The 19045-nt window shown below is 38.1% G+C and overlaps 1 protein-coding gene across 1 annotated transcript; it reads right to left on the minus strand.

Annotated features, from left to right (window-relative positions):
- Positions 1–87: 87 nt before the first annotated feature.
- Positions 88–7125, minus strand: LOC104838647 (bile acid receptor-like). Its single transcript, XM_010578513.1, has 10 exons — positions 7035–7125; positions 5461–5826; positions 4686–4826; positions 3922–4061; positions 3728–3832; positions 3531–3630; positions 1704–1832; positions 1046–1165; positions 507–620; positions 88–326 (listed from the first exon to the last, which is right to left on the minus strand). Exons 1-10 carry the CDS (start codon positions 7123–7125, stop codon positions 88–90), a joined length of 1545 nt encoding a protein of 514 aa, XP_010576815.1.
- Positions 7126–19045: the final 11920 nt, after the last annotated feature.

Below are 19045 nucleotides of genomic sequence, written 5' to 3' on the forward strand. Positions count from 1 at the left end.
GCGCGGCGCGCGCAGGGGCGGAGCAGCATGCCTCAGGAGAGCGCGGCTGCGCTACGGCTCCGCATCGCCGCGAGGGTCGGCCGTCGCCTAGTGCAGATCCCAGATCTCGCAGAGGAGGGAGGTCAGCCTGGGGTCCTTTGTTCTCCATGTCACCAGCACCTCCGCGTGGGTGTGGTTGAGGGTGCGCAGTTCCGTGAGGCGCCCGATAAGGCGAGCGAAATGCTGGGGGTCCTCCGGGTGATGGATCTTCGAGTACTTGTAGAGGATGCCCAGGAGCGGCTCCTGCAGCTCTTCCACGTGCCGCTTGTTCCTCAGGAGCGGGCGGTCTGTGGGAGAGCGCGGTTAGCGGGCAGGGGCGCTGCGGGGAGCACGCGGGGCGGTTGGGCGGGGCCGGCGGGCGCGGGGCGCTGCCGCACCCGAGGGCTCGACGGGCGGAGGCGGGCAGCGCCCGGGGCAAGTGGAAGGTCGTTGGAACGCGCCTAACAGCTAGTCGCCTCCCACTTTACCTGAAAAAAACACTGTTGTTGCCACAAGCAGGGCATACTCCGTCTCAGTCACTTTCAGTTCCCCCATGCTTCTGTAGAAGTAAAACAGTGCGGTAATGAACTCCTCAGTTATACCTTAAAAATGAAATGAAATAATCAGAATGTTATTTCAATGCAGAAACAAGCACTGCTATTACAAATCATCTTTGTCCAAATCTTAAAAGGCTCCTGGCTGTTCTATTGCGTGAAGTAGCAAACATCGTGAAAACAATGTTAATTTCTGAAGTAGCAACAACAGTTGTATTGCAGTTGAACAGTGGAGCTTTTGATATATGTAGCTCAAGGCTTTATCCTAGGATATAAGCAAACATGAACACCACCTCTTCCCTCCATGAGGATGTAATGTTTGTGCACGTAACAAAGCAGGTCCAGGGGGGGCAGAGGAAAAGGAAAAGAGAATGAGCAGCGGCCACACCAACGGTGTTGTGCAGTGTGATTAAGAACAGGGTGCCAGCAAAGCAAAAGACTCCCAAGTATTTTGATTTGGAGACCTCCGTTACCTGTGGTAGTAGTGGAAGTTGGACTCTCTTCATTGTGAGACATTTCCATGGAATAAATGTCATTTTTATCAAGGTTTTGAATGTGACAACATGTCCCACGATCAGAAAGTCTTACATGACCTGGAACAAGACAGATGACAGTTCCCAGCCAAGCTTAATGTGACTTCAAATATTTGTCTGCATCTGCTTTGCAGATATATACCTGAAAATGTGTGAATTTTTCCCAGATCCATGCAGGTAGAAAAAAATTGTTCCTTATGTCATCCAGCACCAAGTTCATTGGTTGCATTATTGTTGGTCAGAGTCTCTTGTGTTAAACTTGACACAATATATAATATGTCATTAATATAGCTAATATTATACATCCACCCCACAATTTGTGAAAACACTCGAAAATATTGCTCTTTGTTTGGAACTAGTGGGAGGAAAACAGAGATCCAATTAATTTCTTTTTCTTTTTTTTCTTTTTTTTTTTTTTGTATGCTGTTTGAAAAAAAGGCCTATAGAAGGTATGCAGGCATTACCAGTACTGTTCTAAGTACCACTATGCTTGAATAGGAAATTGTTTGAGATTAAGCTAATTAAAACGAATGGAAGTTGTTTCAAAATGGCAGAACCTCCTACTGGTGTTAATATAAAGCTTGTTAGTCAAACTTACTTTCACTTGTTGATGGCTGGCATTCAGTAATCCTTTGGTTATATATTTGGGCTGAACGCAAAAACATTGCCTCAACTGTTGACCCTTTTAGCAGCGCGATCTGATCTTCACTAGCTAAACTTTCAAATCCTGCAGAGAAAGATACATGTTAAGAATCACGGAAGGCTGTGGCTGCCTTTAAGCCCCTAACATGCATTGATAAAATGATTTTTTAAATAAATGCCTTTACTGGAAAGGAGGAACCATAGTTAAAAGATGCATGTACCAAAGACTATTGGGATCTTTCTTGCTAGTTTGCAGTTGAGACAAAAACCAAACAAAGTGCAGTTGTCAGTGTCCAGTGTTAGAATGATTCTGTCATGGTTTACCCCCAGCCAGCAACTAAGTACCACGCAGCCCCTCACTCACTCCCCCCCCATCCAGTGGGATGGGGGAGAAAATCGGGAAAAAAGAAGTAAAACTCCTGGGTTGAGATAAGAACGGTTTAATAAAACAGAAAAGAAGAAACTAATAATGATAATGATAACACTAATAAAATGACAACAGTAGTAATAAAAGGATTGGAATGTACAAATGATGCGCAGGGCAATTGCTCACCACCCGCCAACCAACACCCCGCCAGTCCCCAAGCCGCGATTCCCCGCCCCCACTTCCCAGTTCCTCTATTAGATGGGACGTCACATGGTATGGAATACACCGTTGGCCAGTTTGGGTCAGGTGCCCTGGTTGTGTCCTGTGCCAACTTCTTGTGCCCTGGCTGGGCATGAGAAGCTGAAAAATCCTTGACTATAGTCTAAACACTACTGAGCAACAAAAAATGAAAACATCAGTGTTATCAACATTCTTCGCATACTGAACTCAAAACATAGCACTGTACCAGCTACTAGGAAGACAGTTAACTCTATCCCAGCTGAAACCAGGACAGATTCACAGGAAGATACAAGTAAGAATTTTGGGACTAAGCAAGAGTTTATTGAAAATTTCTTCCTAATATCTGATTTATATCACATGACCTAACACCTTATAAATTAGCTACATTGCTTAGTGACTGTGGATATTCTCCTTATTCACTGATACCTGATCTTTTTTGCAGTTGTGTTCATCTTTTGACAAACTCATCATCTGCACTTATAATTCAAAAGCAAAGGAACTTTCTTATTCTTTTCTGAATTCTGATCAAAGAAGGATATGTAACATTAAGAAAATAAACAGCTTATCCATTCTTTCAGATCTGTTCCACAGTAGTGCTAAATTACATCAAATATCTGCTTTAGACATGTTGATTGACTTTTGTCAATATGTCTTGCAACTTAAAGAATAGTGAAAAAATTATCATCCTTCCTATCAAATGTTACTTTGTCAACTTTACACTGAAATGCAGTGAACTTAATTGCATGTTCCCTTGTTCTTGATTAAAGGAAAATACGAATAGGAGCACCTGGCTAAGTCCCTTCTGTGCTGCCTTTTCATTTGAAGGAACATCTGTTTTTTTCTTTGATGATTATGATAAATTGCAAACAGAACTGGATTTCAGAGAATGTGTTGAAATAGTAATTCACTCTAGATGGTATTTTGAAGTCCATGTACTTTCAGAAAATGTCTCTACTCCATGTCAGAAACGGAAAAGAAATCTAATCATAGCAAGCTTTTGAAGTGAATGCTTCTAACTTGTCCTCATGTTGGAGTTGGAGTTAAAAATAGTCAGCTGAATGAGAGTTTTCTTAAAGCCCGTATTTTTCTCAGATTCATGCCATCAGTATGTTTTCTGCCTCTTAAAAAAAAAAGCATCACACTATTCTGCAATATTTCCCAAAGGAAGAAACTTACCTGGAAGTCTTTTTGTGAAATCCACCAACACTTGTACATGGACAACTGCTGTCTCAGAGAGACGGAGAAAACTTTCCTCAGGACTTGCAGTTTCTTGCAGCTGCATGAAAGAGCATTTAGACATCTGATATAACCAAGATACAATGCTTAGGATAATAATAACTTAGCAATGCAGGCTGATTGTTCTGTATACGTACAAACTTCTTTGCTTCCTCAAGGGGAATTGTGTATTTCTGGTGTGCTGCTACAATGTGGTCAAGAAGCTGATGTTCCCCTGGAGTAAGTTCCATCTTCTCTGGGATCTGTTAAAAAAATAAACCAATAAAGTGACAATGACTTGGGGCAAAAATTAATGACAAAAAGAGATATTTTAAACAGAAAAATATCCCACTTTTCCAGATCTTGTTGTAGATGATACATGCTTACTATTCAGTCCCTCATCTTCCAGTTTTACATTGCAAAGAAAACTGCTCGTCTGTTTGAAATTCTTCCTGAGTCGCTTTGACTTGCACTGTACTTCAGTCAGCAAACCTGCGAGGCATGGAAGCATATATCAATATGTATATTTTCAAATAATTACAATTTAAAATAATCACTTTTATTATTGTTATAGATAACACGAGTCTTGCATCACAGGAGCCATCACCTATAAGAAACTATGCTTCCTAGAGAATATGGCAATGTGTTATTCATTAGGCAAGTTAGTGTTCAGTATTCACCAATGGCCTAAGTGTTTGCAGTCTTTTTATGTTATCTTGCTTGTGGCTCTGTGACATACAAGCATGAGAATTTTTCATGAAAAACTCTTGTGCTTTTTTTTTTTTTTTTCCCCAAACACAAAAGCACATCTGATATGCTTATTGCTGTCCTGTCAAGGTTCAGGATATTTAGCTGTCTCTCGTTCGTACTTTCTTTTTTTTCCTCATAATGTCTTTGAACAGCAGTCCTCTTAACTTCAGGAGATACTTCCCAAGCATTGGTGGTTTCTGCAGATGAAGATACTAGAGGTGCTACAGACTCCAAAGTTAAATTTTCCTACAGCTAAATGAAGTTTAGATCAATACCATTTAGCTCTAATGAGGAGAAGGGATTGACTTTGGAAAAGGTTTTATCTGCGTTGATTAGTAAAGTAGCCAGCATGGAAGGAGAACTTACATTCTGCTAGCATTCCCACAGCTTTACACTTCTTCAAGCGACATTCCTGACACTTCCTTCGCATGTACATGTCCATTTCACAATGACCACCATTCTTGCATCGATACACTGCATTTTTGGTTATGCTACGTCGAAAGAAGCCTACAGACAAGGATCAGGTTATGACTGAAGAAATCTAAGGAGCTTTTTCTCATAATGATTTAAAGAATTAAAGTTTCTTTTGGTTTTTTTTGTTTGTTTGTTTGTTTGTTTGTTTTACAGTGGAAACATTACCTTGATTTTAAGTTTGCTTTTTAACAACATAGTTATGTCTTGTTCTTTCTGACTAATATTATTGCTGTTTTCCTTACCTGATCAAGACAGCTCCCATACAGCAAGTTAAAATATAAGTAGCAAGCAATTATTACTTGGTTTTATTTTAATAATAAGTAAAATTAATAACACTGAAGTAAATCTATAATAAATGGTCATGAGACAATCAGCACCTATTTAAACAGACACTATTCTAGTGAATAATCAATGCAATAATGAGAAGCATGAAATGCTTGTATTAAATACACGCTATGAAAGCATTTCTTCAAAATATGTTATAAAAATGTGAATCTGGAACAAGCGTGTTAGATAAAGCATTCCTTGAATAAATCAAAATCCTCTGTAGAAACGTCAACTTAAAAAATAATGAAATCTGTTTGCGTAAATCACAGTTGTGGAGCATTATTTTGAGCACTGTGGGGCCACGGTCCTGGGTAAGACACAGATCAGCCCGTTCTCTCACCTTTACAGCCTTCGCAGGTAAGTGCATTGTAGTGGTAGCCTGAGGCCTTGTCACCGCACACAACACACAGCTCCTCCTGTCCCTTCAGCCTCAAAGAGGAGTGACTTAATCTTGGCCGTTTTAATACTTGGTATCCACCATCATCCATGTGGGGAGCTGTGAAAGGGGGTTTGCTTAATTCACAGCTGCTGATGATACACTGCCCGTCGCTGTACTGAGAGTCCAGGCCATATGTGCTGTACTGGGACTGGGAAGGCTGTGACTGTAATACTGGAGGAGGAATTTGAATGGTTGAGTATTGGCAGTAAGGCGCAGTCTGAAAATCGGTGTCTTGCAGCTGGTAGTTGATGTGCTCCGGTAAAACATCTAGATACAGAAGAAATTGAAAATGAAGTAAAAACCTGAGGAGTATCTCGACATCAGCTACTTGAAAGTTTTAAAATGTTTTATAGATTAAATATTTAATCATAAATATTAGAGGAACACATTTTCAGAAGGGCAGTCTGACACATTCTTTTTAAATGTACTACCTGTAGTGTTCTTAAGTAAAATCTTAGATGTAGTAAAAATGGCGTGGACAGTTTGGGCAATGTCATGTGGGTGCTGCTGGATCCTTATTAGTACGTAATTGAACATCACTTGCCAACTGACGATATAGCTACCCTTAGATTTTACACTTAAAGGTTGTTTTTATTAGTTGTCCACTAATAATACAGAAGAATATTTTCCCATAAGTAAGTGAATTTGTTAATGAGTGAAGTGTTTGTTATTGATACATATTTCAGGCATAATTTTGAAAATGTTGCACAAGAGTCTGACAAAGATGGTCCAGAAATTATAGGGTGGTAAAAATTACTGTGACAGGAGTCTTAAAGTTGAAATTCAGTAGAGTAAAAAGCAGAGGCTTGTTTTATTTAGTATTTTTCCACATATAATCCTTTATAGTTATGAAGTTTTATTTTATCAAAATGTAGGTACAGAATTATGAAGAGACCTTCTTCCTGCCTTCCTGTCTGTAGAATTTTAATTTTATCCAACCCCCCTTAAATGTACACAGCTGTACTGAAGAAAGCTTGTGCAACATCAAAACATGCATCATGTTTCATTCTTCCTTTGGGATTGTTCAAATCTCTGTAAAAACAAATTGGAAAGGGTTTTTTTAAGCAGTTTGGAGGTCTTTTTCTTAATGGGCTTTGGGTCCTGCTTTTACTCATCCAGAATCAAATTAGTTGTTGCAATTATAGTTATATAAGATATAGAATAACAACTTTGTATTTATAATGTATCTGGAATACTGTAATAAAACCTGTATCTTCTTCATGCAAGTCAAAGGGAGACAGCACCAGTAATGTTTATATGAAATGATCGGTGAGCATAATCCCATTGTGTACAAAAATCTGGATGAGAACATGCTAGTATGTTTCAATGCACTTTCAGTATGGGCTTGATATTCAAATGTGTAGCTTCTAAGAGCTTGTAAAGGTAAACTAAAATGAAGAAAATAATGGGAATTCTTACAGATGCTCATTTTACTATGCTGCTTTTTCATAATGTAAAAATTTTGCTTTACTCACCATAATACTGTATGGGCTCAGGAAGACAATACCCATCAGGTACAGTGACAAATGTATTTGCCATATTCTGTTCCCAACTGCACTGTTTCATTCAATTTGCTCTGTGATAGACTGTTAAGAAGGCAACCTAGAGAAGTAGAAAAGTAAGAGAAACATCATGTGAGAAAGAATTGCTGGGTAGGTTTAGCTACAGAGCTAAAACCAGAAAACTCCAGAGCATGGAACAGTTTGCAGATCATAAGAAAATCAGAGGTTTGTGCAAAGTTACATAAGACTTTCAATGAGGTTGCAAAACGTTTGATTGTCCTAATAGTACTGATTCAGGATAGAGTCCATTCCTAAGTGTCCAAGTTATATTTAGAACTGTTTTGCTCCAAATTTTACACAGAACCATGTGGGGAAATCAGACTAATCATTGGTAAATTGTCTAGTTAAGGAAGAGATTAAAAGCTTCACTGGATAGAAAAAAACTCCTTTCAGAAAGAGGGCATTTGCACTAATGTGGATGTGGTGGGTGTTATGTTTCAGCACAAAGATGGGCTTCATGAATTTGCTTCCTTCCATTTTTATGCAGATTTCAAGCAAGTAAATACAGGAAAATAGCCAGGAAAGGCCAGCATAGAATATCTCTTCTTCCCCATGTAAATACTCTTTTATGCAATAAAGTCAGCTTTGCCTCACTTAAGCGCTGCCTAACTTACATTAGGTTCCAGATTTAAGACCCTGTATTCCTTTAAGAGTACAAAGCATCCTGTGAAGACCAAAAAAATCAGTATCTCATATACGATGTATTGCCCTCTAGATGTATTGCCCTCTATTTTCCCTGTCCCTTGATTACTGAAGGAGCCTGGGCTCCTGGTTGGATGCTTTGATATTCACCATAACAAAGTGTACTGAGAGCTCACAGTGACACAGTTGGTGCAGAATAGCTATTGTGCTTTAAGTTCAAAACTTACCTTATTTTTCAGTAATTTGACTTTACAGAGAGGTTGTGAAAAAGTGTGTTCTAAAAATACTTGCAAGAGTTTTAGGGAACAAAAGAATGTCTATATGGACACTAGCATGAGCTGGGTTTGAGTTTATGTGTGTGTATAGACAATCTCTGGTATTGCTTAGCAATCGTGTGGTAATGGAGTAGTTGTTAGAGAAATTAGTAGGAAATCTTTTCCTTGCCCCATTGTCCCTCTGCATGTGTGGAATGTATGAGAGCGTCACTGGTTAAAAGTATGTTGTATCTGATGCCCATTGAGTAAGGACTTTACAAGACAGTTTGCCAGCGAACTATTCATAGGCTTTCCCTGAGCAGACGGGAAGGACAGAAAAGATGAAAAAGGCAAGTATTTGGAAAGTATAGCAAATCAAACTCCTACGTGTGCAGTGGGATTCTCTGTATATGCCTCTTGCAGAATTTACAGCAAATTGGATTTAAAGATCTTCCTTAAAGACTCACACATTGGGTTTTGTGCAATACCTATACCTAGCTACAGCTGAGAAAATGGATCTATCATTTCAGGGAACCTGAACTGAAGTCATGTTGTGAAAGACACACGTCCCTTCCCCCCAAACTGGACATATCTTTGGAACTGAACACTTTCTCTTCATGTTGTCAGCAGAAGGTGAAAAGATGCAGTGAGGCTGGAATGCTGATTTTTTTTTTGTTATCTCTGCTAGTAAATATTTGTTTGAGAGCGAAATGACTCACTGAATCATGAGGTCTTTATCAGTTAGATCAATTTGGCCTGGGCAAAGTCCACATTTTTCCCCCAAAAATGTGTATTTGCTGAAGAAATGTGTTTCTGGATTCCAATAGTTTCTTCAAAGAAAAATAATAGAAGAATAGAAGCTAAAATAAAATTACACTGACCCAGTCTGATAAAAATACTATATTGGGAGTATGAAGTACATATTACCAAATGCAAGGTCGTCAGTTGATTAAACATTCTAAATCTTGGAAGCAGACTTTCATTAGGCAAAGTTTCCTCAACTTAGGTATTGTATGAGAATGGATTTGAGGATTTAGCCCTTCTTACTGATTTTTATGGCTAATAAAACTTACCAGTTGCAACCACAGAATTCCCAGCCTAGAATGAGACTTTGTAAATTGAAACTCTTAAATTAAGAGAATGTTATAACAGTATTAATAGTAAATCCTGTCGTTATTTGAGGAATGCTATACTGTCTTGAAATGAGACTTAATGGTCATGCCTGTGCATGAATGTTAACTGTTTCATTTTCTGATACTCGAGAATTTAGCATTAACAAGCTTGTTCTTCTGACATAAAATAGCATTGGGCTTTTTGAAACAAATAATGTAAAGAACAGAATAAGAAATGTAAGGAAGGAACTTAATTTTCTAGGGCAGGAAAGTTTTGATTATTTATAAGATTGACTGTCGTAGTCATGTGTAACAACCTTTGTCTCACCCTATATATATGAGTCAGTCAGCAGTAGGGAAGCCTCTTCCAAACTTCTGGAGATGCTGAAAGTTTGTGATGCATTATATACTGGTCTCTCAAAAGTTCAGTAGCCCAAACTCATCTCCCACACCTCATGGGAGTGAACCATGACCTAAAGGACACTTCTTCAGCCCACACATACATTCATTAACCCTTTACTTTGCAGGCAAGTCAATTCTGCACACACATAAAGCTTAGCTACACACTGTGAAGCTGTGGAATTCTTGATGGAATGTAGCATACATGCCCATTTGTAGTTTTCAAAACATAACTTGGACAAAGTTTAAATAAGATTGGAGTAAGAGCTTTGGGTGTTTGGGGCACTTATAGTCATGCCATTCCCAAACCAAAATATTTTGTGCCCATTTTTCTCTTTTCTGTGTACTCAAAATATAGCCATATGTTTTGTGTATGTGTGCTTTAAAAAGGAAGCAAAAAAAACCCACCTATATTCCCAGAGATGATGCATAAAGGTCTTTAGCCTAAAAAGTGGAAATAACTGAAAACAAAAGAAGGTGAATTTTTTAATAACTTGTTTCATAGAATCACAAGGAGTAACACAATTAGGATGAAAGTCTTCAGTCCTTAGTCAGGCATACTGACCTGAAAGAAAATGTCATCTGCATAAAGGCACATGCTGTTCCCTGCTTTTCCTTCTTCTCAGTTACTTCTGAGGTGCTATTTCTGCTGGGTATTTTCATGTGTGAAATCCTCATCATTGGGGGTGGTGGTGTTTGTTTGGTTTTAATTTTAAAAGCCTCTACAAGCAGGAGATTTTAATAATTTTTTTTTCCCCCCAGAAGATGATGTGACCTAGACTCTAGGTTGCTTAAGCACGCTTGAAAATTTTGCGCTTTTACAGGCTTGGTTTTGACAGTAATCGGTCTTCTGAACTAATAATGTTAATAGAAACCAGAATGTATGTTGATTCAAGGGCTTGGTTATCCATCTAATAAAGAAATTCAGCAACATTCAGTTTTTAGTCCTAACTGAAAGACTTCAGTTTATCAAAGATGGAAGCCATTAAAGAAAAAAAGAAGCCATTGAGAAAAGTAAAGTAGAATCACAAACCAGTCGCTTAATAGAATGTACACATTCAGACTAGAATACATACTGTACATCTATTTATTGTTATTTATGGTAAAATATGTTGGTTTTATCATTTCTATTGCTATAAAATACCATATCATAAAGTAACATATCCTCAACTTATATTATCAATTTTATTAAGATGCAAAACATACTTCTTGTAGAAGAGGCTCCAGGGAACTCTTTAGGAGGTATGTATTGGCAGTACTTTAACTGCTATCATAAATATTTTGACGGTTGAGTCATAGGGAAATTTCTTGTTTATGGGGAATTTTAGGAACTCAAGGTGAAGGTCTTTAGCATTTATTTAACACACCTTGTGGCATGTTAATGATCATGTAGTGGAACTAGATACCACATTTCAATCTCAGTGTTAATTGCTGTACTGTTTTTGCTTCTGGAAAGCATAGCTTAATTTTTTAATTTGTGAAATTTAAACCAAAAACCAAAAAAAATTTAACTGAGCACAATCAGTGGCAACTGTGTGTGATGGCAGGTGATATAGTCAGTTTCACTCATGCAATTCTGGAATGATTTTGCAGGGGAAGTTGTAGGATCACTTGATTAATCCTGTATGCAGCTTATATGCATTATTAAGGTTTTCTCTGTTTCTCCCAGTTTTAATGTGCCAGGAAGCTCCCCAAAGCTGCTGTTCAAAGAAACCCCACTTCTCATTAAATGTGTGCCTTCCTTTTCATATAATAACCATAACAGGAATTGGCTTATTTCACTAATGGACTGTGTTGCAATTATCTTGAAATCTTCTTTTGGAATTGTTACCCCAGGAATAATTACTTCAAAGGTATAATTTTTATACATTGTAAAATGAGAGGTTAGAGGTGGTTTGAAACTTACAGTTTTACAGGTACTTTGGGGAAGGGAGGGAAATAATTGAATTTAAAAGTCATTTTACTTCACTCTGTATATCAAATGAAGTACTGTTGGAACAAATTCCTGGCAGTAGGATACCAAATTTAAGTAAAAGTGCATGTTTTCTATTTTCATTTAGTCAGCCATTTAAAAAGAAAGAAAAAAAAAAGCGGGGAAGAAAAAAGCCCAATGCCTGAAATATTTTCATATGGCAAATTGATTTATGGCTAGAGCAACAATTTATAATCCCAGAGCATTCAGAGAAGTAAATGAAATACTTACAGTAGTTCCAGAGAGTTTCTTGCTTCCAGAGTTGAGTCCGCTGGGCTGTAGCGCTGATCCTAGCTCTGAGTCCAGCTGGAGCAAACTGGGCCTTTTCCCTATTTATCAGTTTCTGTGCATACACTAGGCTCCAGACACTCTGCAGAGCAATGCTACGGCTCTGAGACACAAACTTCCCACACAGCCTTTTCTGGGGTCGAAGCAAGGGCAGCTGCAAGTCCACATAAATCAAATAATAACTGGGTCATCAGGGACAGAGGCCATGGGGACCCTCACGTCACTGTTTCCCAGAGTTCTCCCTGTCTGATTACTGAATATTCTGCTTTCTTGGTAGAATTTAAAATTCTCACATTTTCATTGCTTAACATTGATGTGTCTGAGTGTTAATGGATAATGTTCATTTCCTGGGCAGAGAAAATGCTGCAATAGTATTATTTGGAGATACCTACACGACATAATAATTGAATTTGGAAACACCTGATTAGGCCAGTATCTCCAAACACAAAACACTTTTACCTTGTTCTTCCTATTCTAATTCTGACATACCTATGTTGATGCAGCACACACAGGGCTCATGCATGCCCCCATAACAGCCACTAATTTTGCAAAATTTCATTCTTAAAAAAACCAAGTTACTTCCATTATTAATAATTTCTAATACATTAATCATTACAATTGGAGGTTTTCATCATTTCCTAGATACAAGATGTGATCTTTTGGATAGGGCATTTTGGTAGGTATCTTGTCATTACAGTTGCTCCCTAACATGATGCACAGCAGGTTGCAAACATACTAACTCCAGGAGGAGGTCACTTTTCTTCTGCGTAAGAGAAATTCTCAGTTTACTTCAGGAGAAACTGGTTCTGTTGTATATGTCATGGAATTAGATGGCAAAGGGAAAAACTCATTTCCTGTTGGTTATCTTACTGCAAAGTCACTTAAAATAGTCTTAGGGACAATAGGTTTTCATGGATCTGTGGCACAATACACAGCAAACAGACATTACCCTGCAAAGGAGAGTTATATTTGTATTTCATAGGCTCCAGAGAAGAGCATGCTACTTACTTCCAGGTAGCCTGGCACCGTTTAGGAATGTGTTAAGTCTTTGGAGGTGGAATGGTTGAGTCTGGCTTTGAAGAACAAAAAAGATTGACTCACAGATGTTATCTGAGCATCTTAGGGGGTTTTTTTGAGCTTTCAAATGCTCTGCATTGATAGTGTGTGGTGACAGAGGGCTGGAATGCATAGATGATGCAGTAGAGACAAAGATAATGATCTTGCAAGTTTACTAAGTTGTCAAAACTTCAGTGATAAAAATGAAGAATTTACAGTTGTTAGAACTAAGATTTTTTTCATAGCAGTATCTCTTCCACATATACCATTGGCTTTTTCATCCAGCTGTTCAGCCTTTCTCATGAAAGCTGGAAAAACAAGCAGAGGTTTGTGAAATACTGCCTTTAGCTTTTAAATACTACTGACTTTTTTTAGTACTTTTTCTGATAGAAGAGACCTTACTTGTAAGCTGTTCAAATGTACCTATGGGACATGAGTATTTAAAGCCTATTGACTTCAGGAAACTTAAGTCTGAAGCCCAGGTTTTTAGAAGGTATCTAATACTCATTCTGTTCAGTGTAAACCTAGTGGATTCAGAGTAAATTCAATTTCTAAAATAAGTATGTAAGAACCTAAAACTTAGTCATAGTAGAAATTAATTGCAGTGCCACATTAAGTATTAGCCCATGGTCATTTACTCCAATCCACATGCTATCTTCATAGCTGTGGTAATAAAAGTCTTTTGCATAGTCATGCAATGATTCAGACCAGGTGACTGGTCCATGTTAGATACATATATTTACTTTCTTTTAACAGATCACTTCTATTCAAAGCTTAGGGTGACAGTAAAAATCAGAGACCTGAGAGTCCACTTGAGTCACATAAAGAACTGCTGCAAAGAAGAGGAAAATAAATTGTTTTCCATGCTTGTAAAGAATCAAGAAATAAGCTTATTTAGGAGTAACGAAGATTTAAATTAGATACTAGTGAAAGCAATTACAGTGGTAAAAATGGCACTGGAATAAGTTGCCTGTACAATCTTCATCACTGGATGTTTTGAAGATCAGTTTGGGCAACCAGATATTTATTGTTCTGAGTTATTTTGATCTGTAAAGGAGAAGAAAGGACTCTTGAGATCTCTTCCAACTCTATTTTCTGTTTTTCCTTACATATGTCAGTTTTGTAGAACACTGATAGACTCTGATCAGTAACATGCCTAGTGCCATTTTCATGTGCAAAGGACTGTTTTAATGGGCAGAGGAAATAACTTCAAGCATGCTTTACTAGAGGTGGTTAAACAAAATGTTACTCATAGATACTGCCTGAAAATACTAGCTGAACAAGTTCACGTCACGAGCCAAAATCTAGCAGTGCCACTGAAGTGGAGAATAAGAGACACACATGTTTTCCATAGAAAATAATTAGATCTGATGGCATCAGTCTGACCTGAACACCTTGCATTGCACAGCTTTTGCAGCCTCATTTCCATCATTAGTGTAAACTGTGAGCTTCTGTGCAATCTTATCTACATAGAATGTCTGCCTTTATGCAGTTAGGTCTAAGAATTTGATGAGTGCTGAAACTGCAGATCAAGAAAGAGCTTCCCTAGATCGCTGTCTGTTGAGAGGATTAATTTTCAAGCTACGCAGAATCCTTTGTTCATCTGAACTAGAGATTGTAGATCTCTGTAATTTGTTTGGTATCCGAATAGTTAAAGGAAATCATATCTACTCCAGCTGGATCTTCTCTACATAACTGACCCATTTGGCTTGATCTGGTATTGGATTGTTTACGTAACTTCAGTAATTAACCACTATCAGCCTCATTAATGAAACATAAACCACCTCTTCTGCTCATTTATAAAGCATTTGTCAAACAAAACTTAAAGGGCAGAATCTCAGCAAAGTAACAGTCCTTCAAAAGCTACTGAGACTCTGACTACAAGTTATTACGGTCACTTTGTTGTTTTTCAGTAAAAATGAAACAGAAGTGATGGCATGGTCTATTGCTTTTGGCTAACTTTTCACAAAAACATCTGAGATCTGTCACATGAGGGCAATGATGCCTGGCCAGCTATTTTGGCCATTTCAGTACAAAATACTGATGTTCCAGCTCATTACTGTAAATCATTAAATGATGAAAGCAAGAGTCAAATACTAAACAACTGGGAGCCTTTGGAAAACTAATTGCTAATTACAGTAATTGTTGTTATATGTGAGTTAAAGGTTATATTGAAATACAGATTATTTCATTATAGAATTAAGTCTCTCCTGTTAGTAAACTGTTCTGAAGAATATTAAAGAAAGTCGAGTATTAACAATACAGCTTATGTATTAAAATGATGTAACTTAATCTTCACCTATTTTTGTTTTAGAGAAATAAAATGTTTTAGAGGCATAAAATACACTGGCAGACAAATACATGCCGAAAAATTTGTGTTCTGAGAGCTACTTGCATTTACAGTTTGTTAAGGAACTCACGAAAAAACTGCAAGCTTTCTGTTCACCCTCTCTTCTGGATTATTTCTTAATCTTCTGGCACTGTTAGGATTTTCTGCATGGCATGGATGAACCTAAGCCCTGGGTGAGAAACAGCGCAAAGCCTTGTGACTAGCACTGTTGCATGTTGGCCTATCTTGCACTCCTGACTCTCAACAGAGAGAAAGATTTAATTTGAATAGGATGCGTATCTGTTGTATGTGGTGGTTTTGATTGTTGGATCACATGTTCCAAGATAGTATCAGGTCCAGAAGCTACAGTAGTAGGAAATTGTCCCTTGTTGTATTCAGCACATTCACCAACAATTTGGATGCAAAACTTGAGGACAGGCAAATGAAGCTTGTGTGGGAATGGTACTAAACTGTATATAGGCATCAGTGACGAGGAGGGTTGCAAAGAACAGAAGAGGCATGGGATTGTCTGTCAGAGATGACTTTGTTTGGTTTATGTTGTTATTTGCCTAAAATGTAATTAACCTAGAATCTTGAGAAACGTGCTTGTTTTGTTGTCATTATTTGCCTATTTTGCCTGCAGCAGAGAGAGAACCGTGGTTGGTTCACTTGAAACGTTAAGAATGTGAGTGTAGTAGGTCAGGGACTATCTTTTTCTGCATACATGCATGGCTTCTGTTGCATGGGGCCCCAGCCAGCCTGAAGTGCTTAAGATCCAATGTAATACTTCTACTGATGAAACAAAACATAAAAAAAAGATGCTGTTTGTACTACAAGTTCACCCAGTACTTCCCCCCTTCTGTAGGTTTTAAACATGTACTCATTTTTGTAGCTTCAAGCAACAAGGTTTGTGTGTCGTTTCCTTTGAGCACTGGTTTGCAAAACTTTTATCTTCCCTACATGTAGCTTTTTAAAGCAGTACAGTTATTTGCAAAAAACAGAGAAATAATCTTTACAGAGAAAAACTGTATGTTTCAGCAGAGGAATGAGAGTGAGACTAGCCAGGGAAATTTCATCAGGCAGCACCTTTCAACCTGAATTTATATAGTGTTCAAATAGGAAATTATTCAACTATTCCCCCCAAAGGGGTGACAGGGGGATCTATACAGTGAACAGCTCCCATTTAGCATTGTAGAGCATGAGTTCATTCAGGTGGTTTAGTGTTAGGTAATATAAATACTCTTCTGTTTTGCATCAAATATATCAGACAAATCATCATAGTCAAATTAGAAGAGAAATAATTCAGGAGAAGATGAAAGTTCTCATTAAGTTCTTAAATGTTTTCATGGGATGAAATAATGGGAGACCATATCAGATCAGAGAGGAAAACCAATTTTGATCTTTTTAAGACTGATTTTTTTTCTTAATCATGAAGTTGTTAGGGTCACTATGCATTTGCTTACAGGCTTTTCACAAATCTTGAAGAGCTAAACACTTGACTTATGTTAAATTTTAATGCAAGAGCCAAACTGCTTTAAACTTACTTGAAAATCTCAAAACATCCTACAAAATGTTCTTGTTTCTTCTGTGCATTCTCTTAAGCTTGGTATGCAGGGCAGTCCCACTACCTTAAGGCAGAACAGTACTAATAAGCCCATCCATTCAACACCAACAAAATGTATGGGTGTCCTTACATCTCCACAGGCTCAATACCCTGTGCCAGATCTATGTGTTTCCCCTTGGCGGGAAGACCAGGACTTGTCAATAAAATGCTCCAGTGCATCAGTATTCAGCAAGGCACAATGTGGAAGAAAGTAAAGATACCAACTAAAGCTTGATTACAATCTCCTGCAATGATCTCAGAATTGATAGTTCATAGAGAATACTGGTAAATGTAACCTTAAGCATTGAGATTCTTAAATGACTGTACTTCTTTGTAGGTACAGCAAAGAGAAGCCAAGTCCTGGACCTGATTTCCATAAAGCAGAATATCTTGACACTCTGTATTAAGCATTACAAAATAATTGTTGTGGAATCCCTTGGTCAGCATTTTATCAGCGGTGGAGTCTTGCTGGTGAGAGACTGAAATAGCTCGTTATATCCATTTATCAATGATAATGTTTTCTCTTTTTTCCAGCCTGGATTCCATCTTAAGGACATTTGTTTTAATAGTAAAAAGAGTATTAGACTCATAAATGTGAGTGCTGTGGTGCAATGGGTGACTCTCCAAGATTTATCAAAGCAGGATAATTAAGATGAACAATACGACTGCGTTTCTCGCTGATAACTTTTGTCACAGAATGACTCTGTTTCATGCAACAGTAATCCACCTTGAAGTAATAGGCTACAAAGTGCAAGAAGAGGATTCACTTGGCCTCCTGGTTTGCGAGTCTCTGCGCTACAGATTTTGTTGAGGGCAATACCAGTGAAACTGTGACAGTAGCTGATGATTGTGTTAATACCAAAACTTAATTTTAAAAGTGAGCAGTCAAAAAGCGTTGGGGTGTGTGGTGTGATAGAGGTCTGTTTTGCTTTTTAAACAAGCTGTAGCTGCTGAAGTATGTGGCTGTTAGACACCAAGTTTTTCCAGGAAGGACTCATAGTGGAAATAAGAAATGTCACATTTAACTTTTGAAAAGCTAGTGTCTGCTGCATTACTATGTGAGGCTTGTGCTTTGAGAGACTTAGCCAAAATTTTTCAGGCTGTGCTGACCACGCTTACAATTAACATGATTTTGCCCAAAACCCAAGAATTATTCTAGAAATTTGTCCTTTATTCTTTTACCCACTTCCAGCATTTAGATGCCACTCGATCTGTCACAGATGTTACCATTTTCTACCGGTCAATTCCTCTGTGCATTATTATCCATCATTTACTCCACTGCTAGTTTCTGGCTGAGTTACAGGCATTACCTGGTGCACATTGTTTTAACATCCTTAGTACTGATGCCTGAAACAGATACTATGTTGTGCTCAGGATTCTGTGCTGTATCTGTTACCAATCTCTTCAACTTTTTCTGTGCTTTTGGTCTGTCTAGATTTCTTTTCTTTTTTATTTTCCCACTATGAGCAAGAACCTCCTCAGCTATATTCTGAGATGCTATGTATTTATTCCATCACAGAAATACTATTTATGATTTTTCAAAGATGGCCTAGAAATGGTTTTGGTTCTGTAGCAGCTTTGCTGTTTTGGAAAGCCTCAATATGCTTCTATCTAGCGTATACTTTTCCTGCTAGAACAAATCCATGTTCTGTTTGACAAAACACAGCCATGTGGTTAAGAGTTATTAAAAGCATTAAAGCATTAACCTCTTGTAACCTCATTTTTCACTTTGTACACATACATAAGTGTTTAATCGAATTGAAGTTAAACACTAAAAAGTTTGAGAGGCCAAATTTATACATTCTCTTTAGTTTATGCAGAATTGATGTGATAAGCCAAAGGAATTACAAGACACCACTACTCAGAAAATGCTCATCCGCTGATTTGTTTAAGCTCTCTTGCTACATACTAGAAGTTTTGGTGACAAGCATTCCCAGCATTTAAATCAAGGAGCTTTGTCCTACTGGGATCCGATCTGCGTCCTGGCGCCACACTAGCTTATTCTACTGTCCTTTGGAAGTTGAACAAATGATTCTGTGTCAAAAGATCTGCTGGAGAGGGGGTGAGCCACATCCTTGAGTGAGAACACAAGACTAAGCGCTGTGTGCCAGTAGTATCATAGACTCCTATCTTCTTCTCATTCTGCAATTTTATTTCAAGCAGCCAGAATCCCACAGAGGGACTGCGCTGATCCTGAAATGAAATTCTGATACAGCACTGCTGGCCCTCATCTCCCTTGCTTGTCTCTACTTGGCATGAAAAGGCCAGG

This window comes from Haliaeetus leucocephalus, unplaced genomic scaffold (genome assembly GCF_000737465.1).
Source record: "Haliaeetus leucocephalus isolate CR32 unplaced genomic scaffold, Haliaeetus_leucocephalus-4.0 Scaffold68, whole genome shotgun sequence".
Lineage (NCBI taxonomy): Eukaryota > Metazoa > Chordata > Aves > Accipitriformes > Accipitridae > Haliaeetus > Haliaeetus leucocephalus.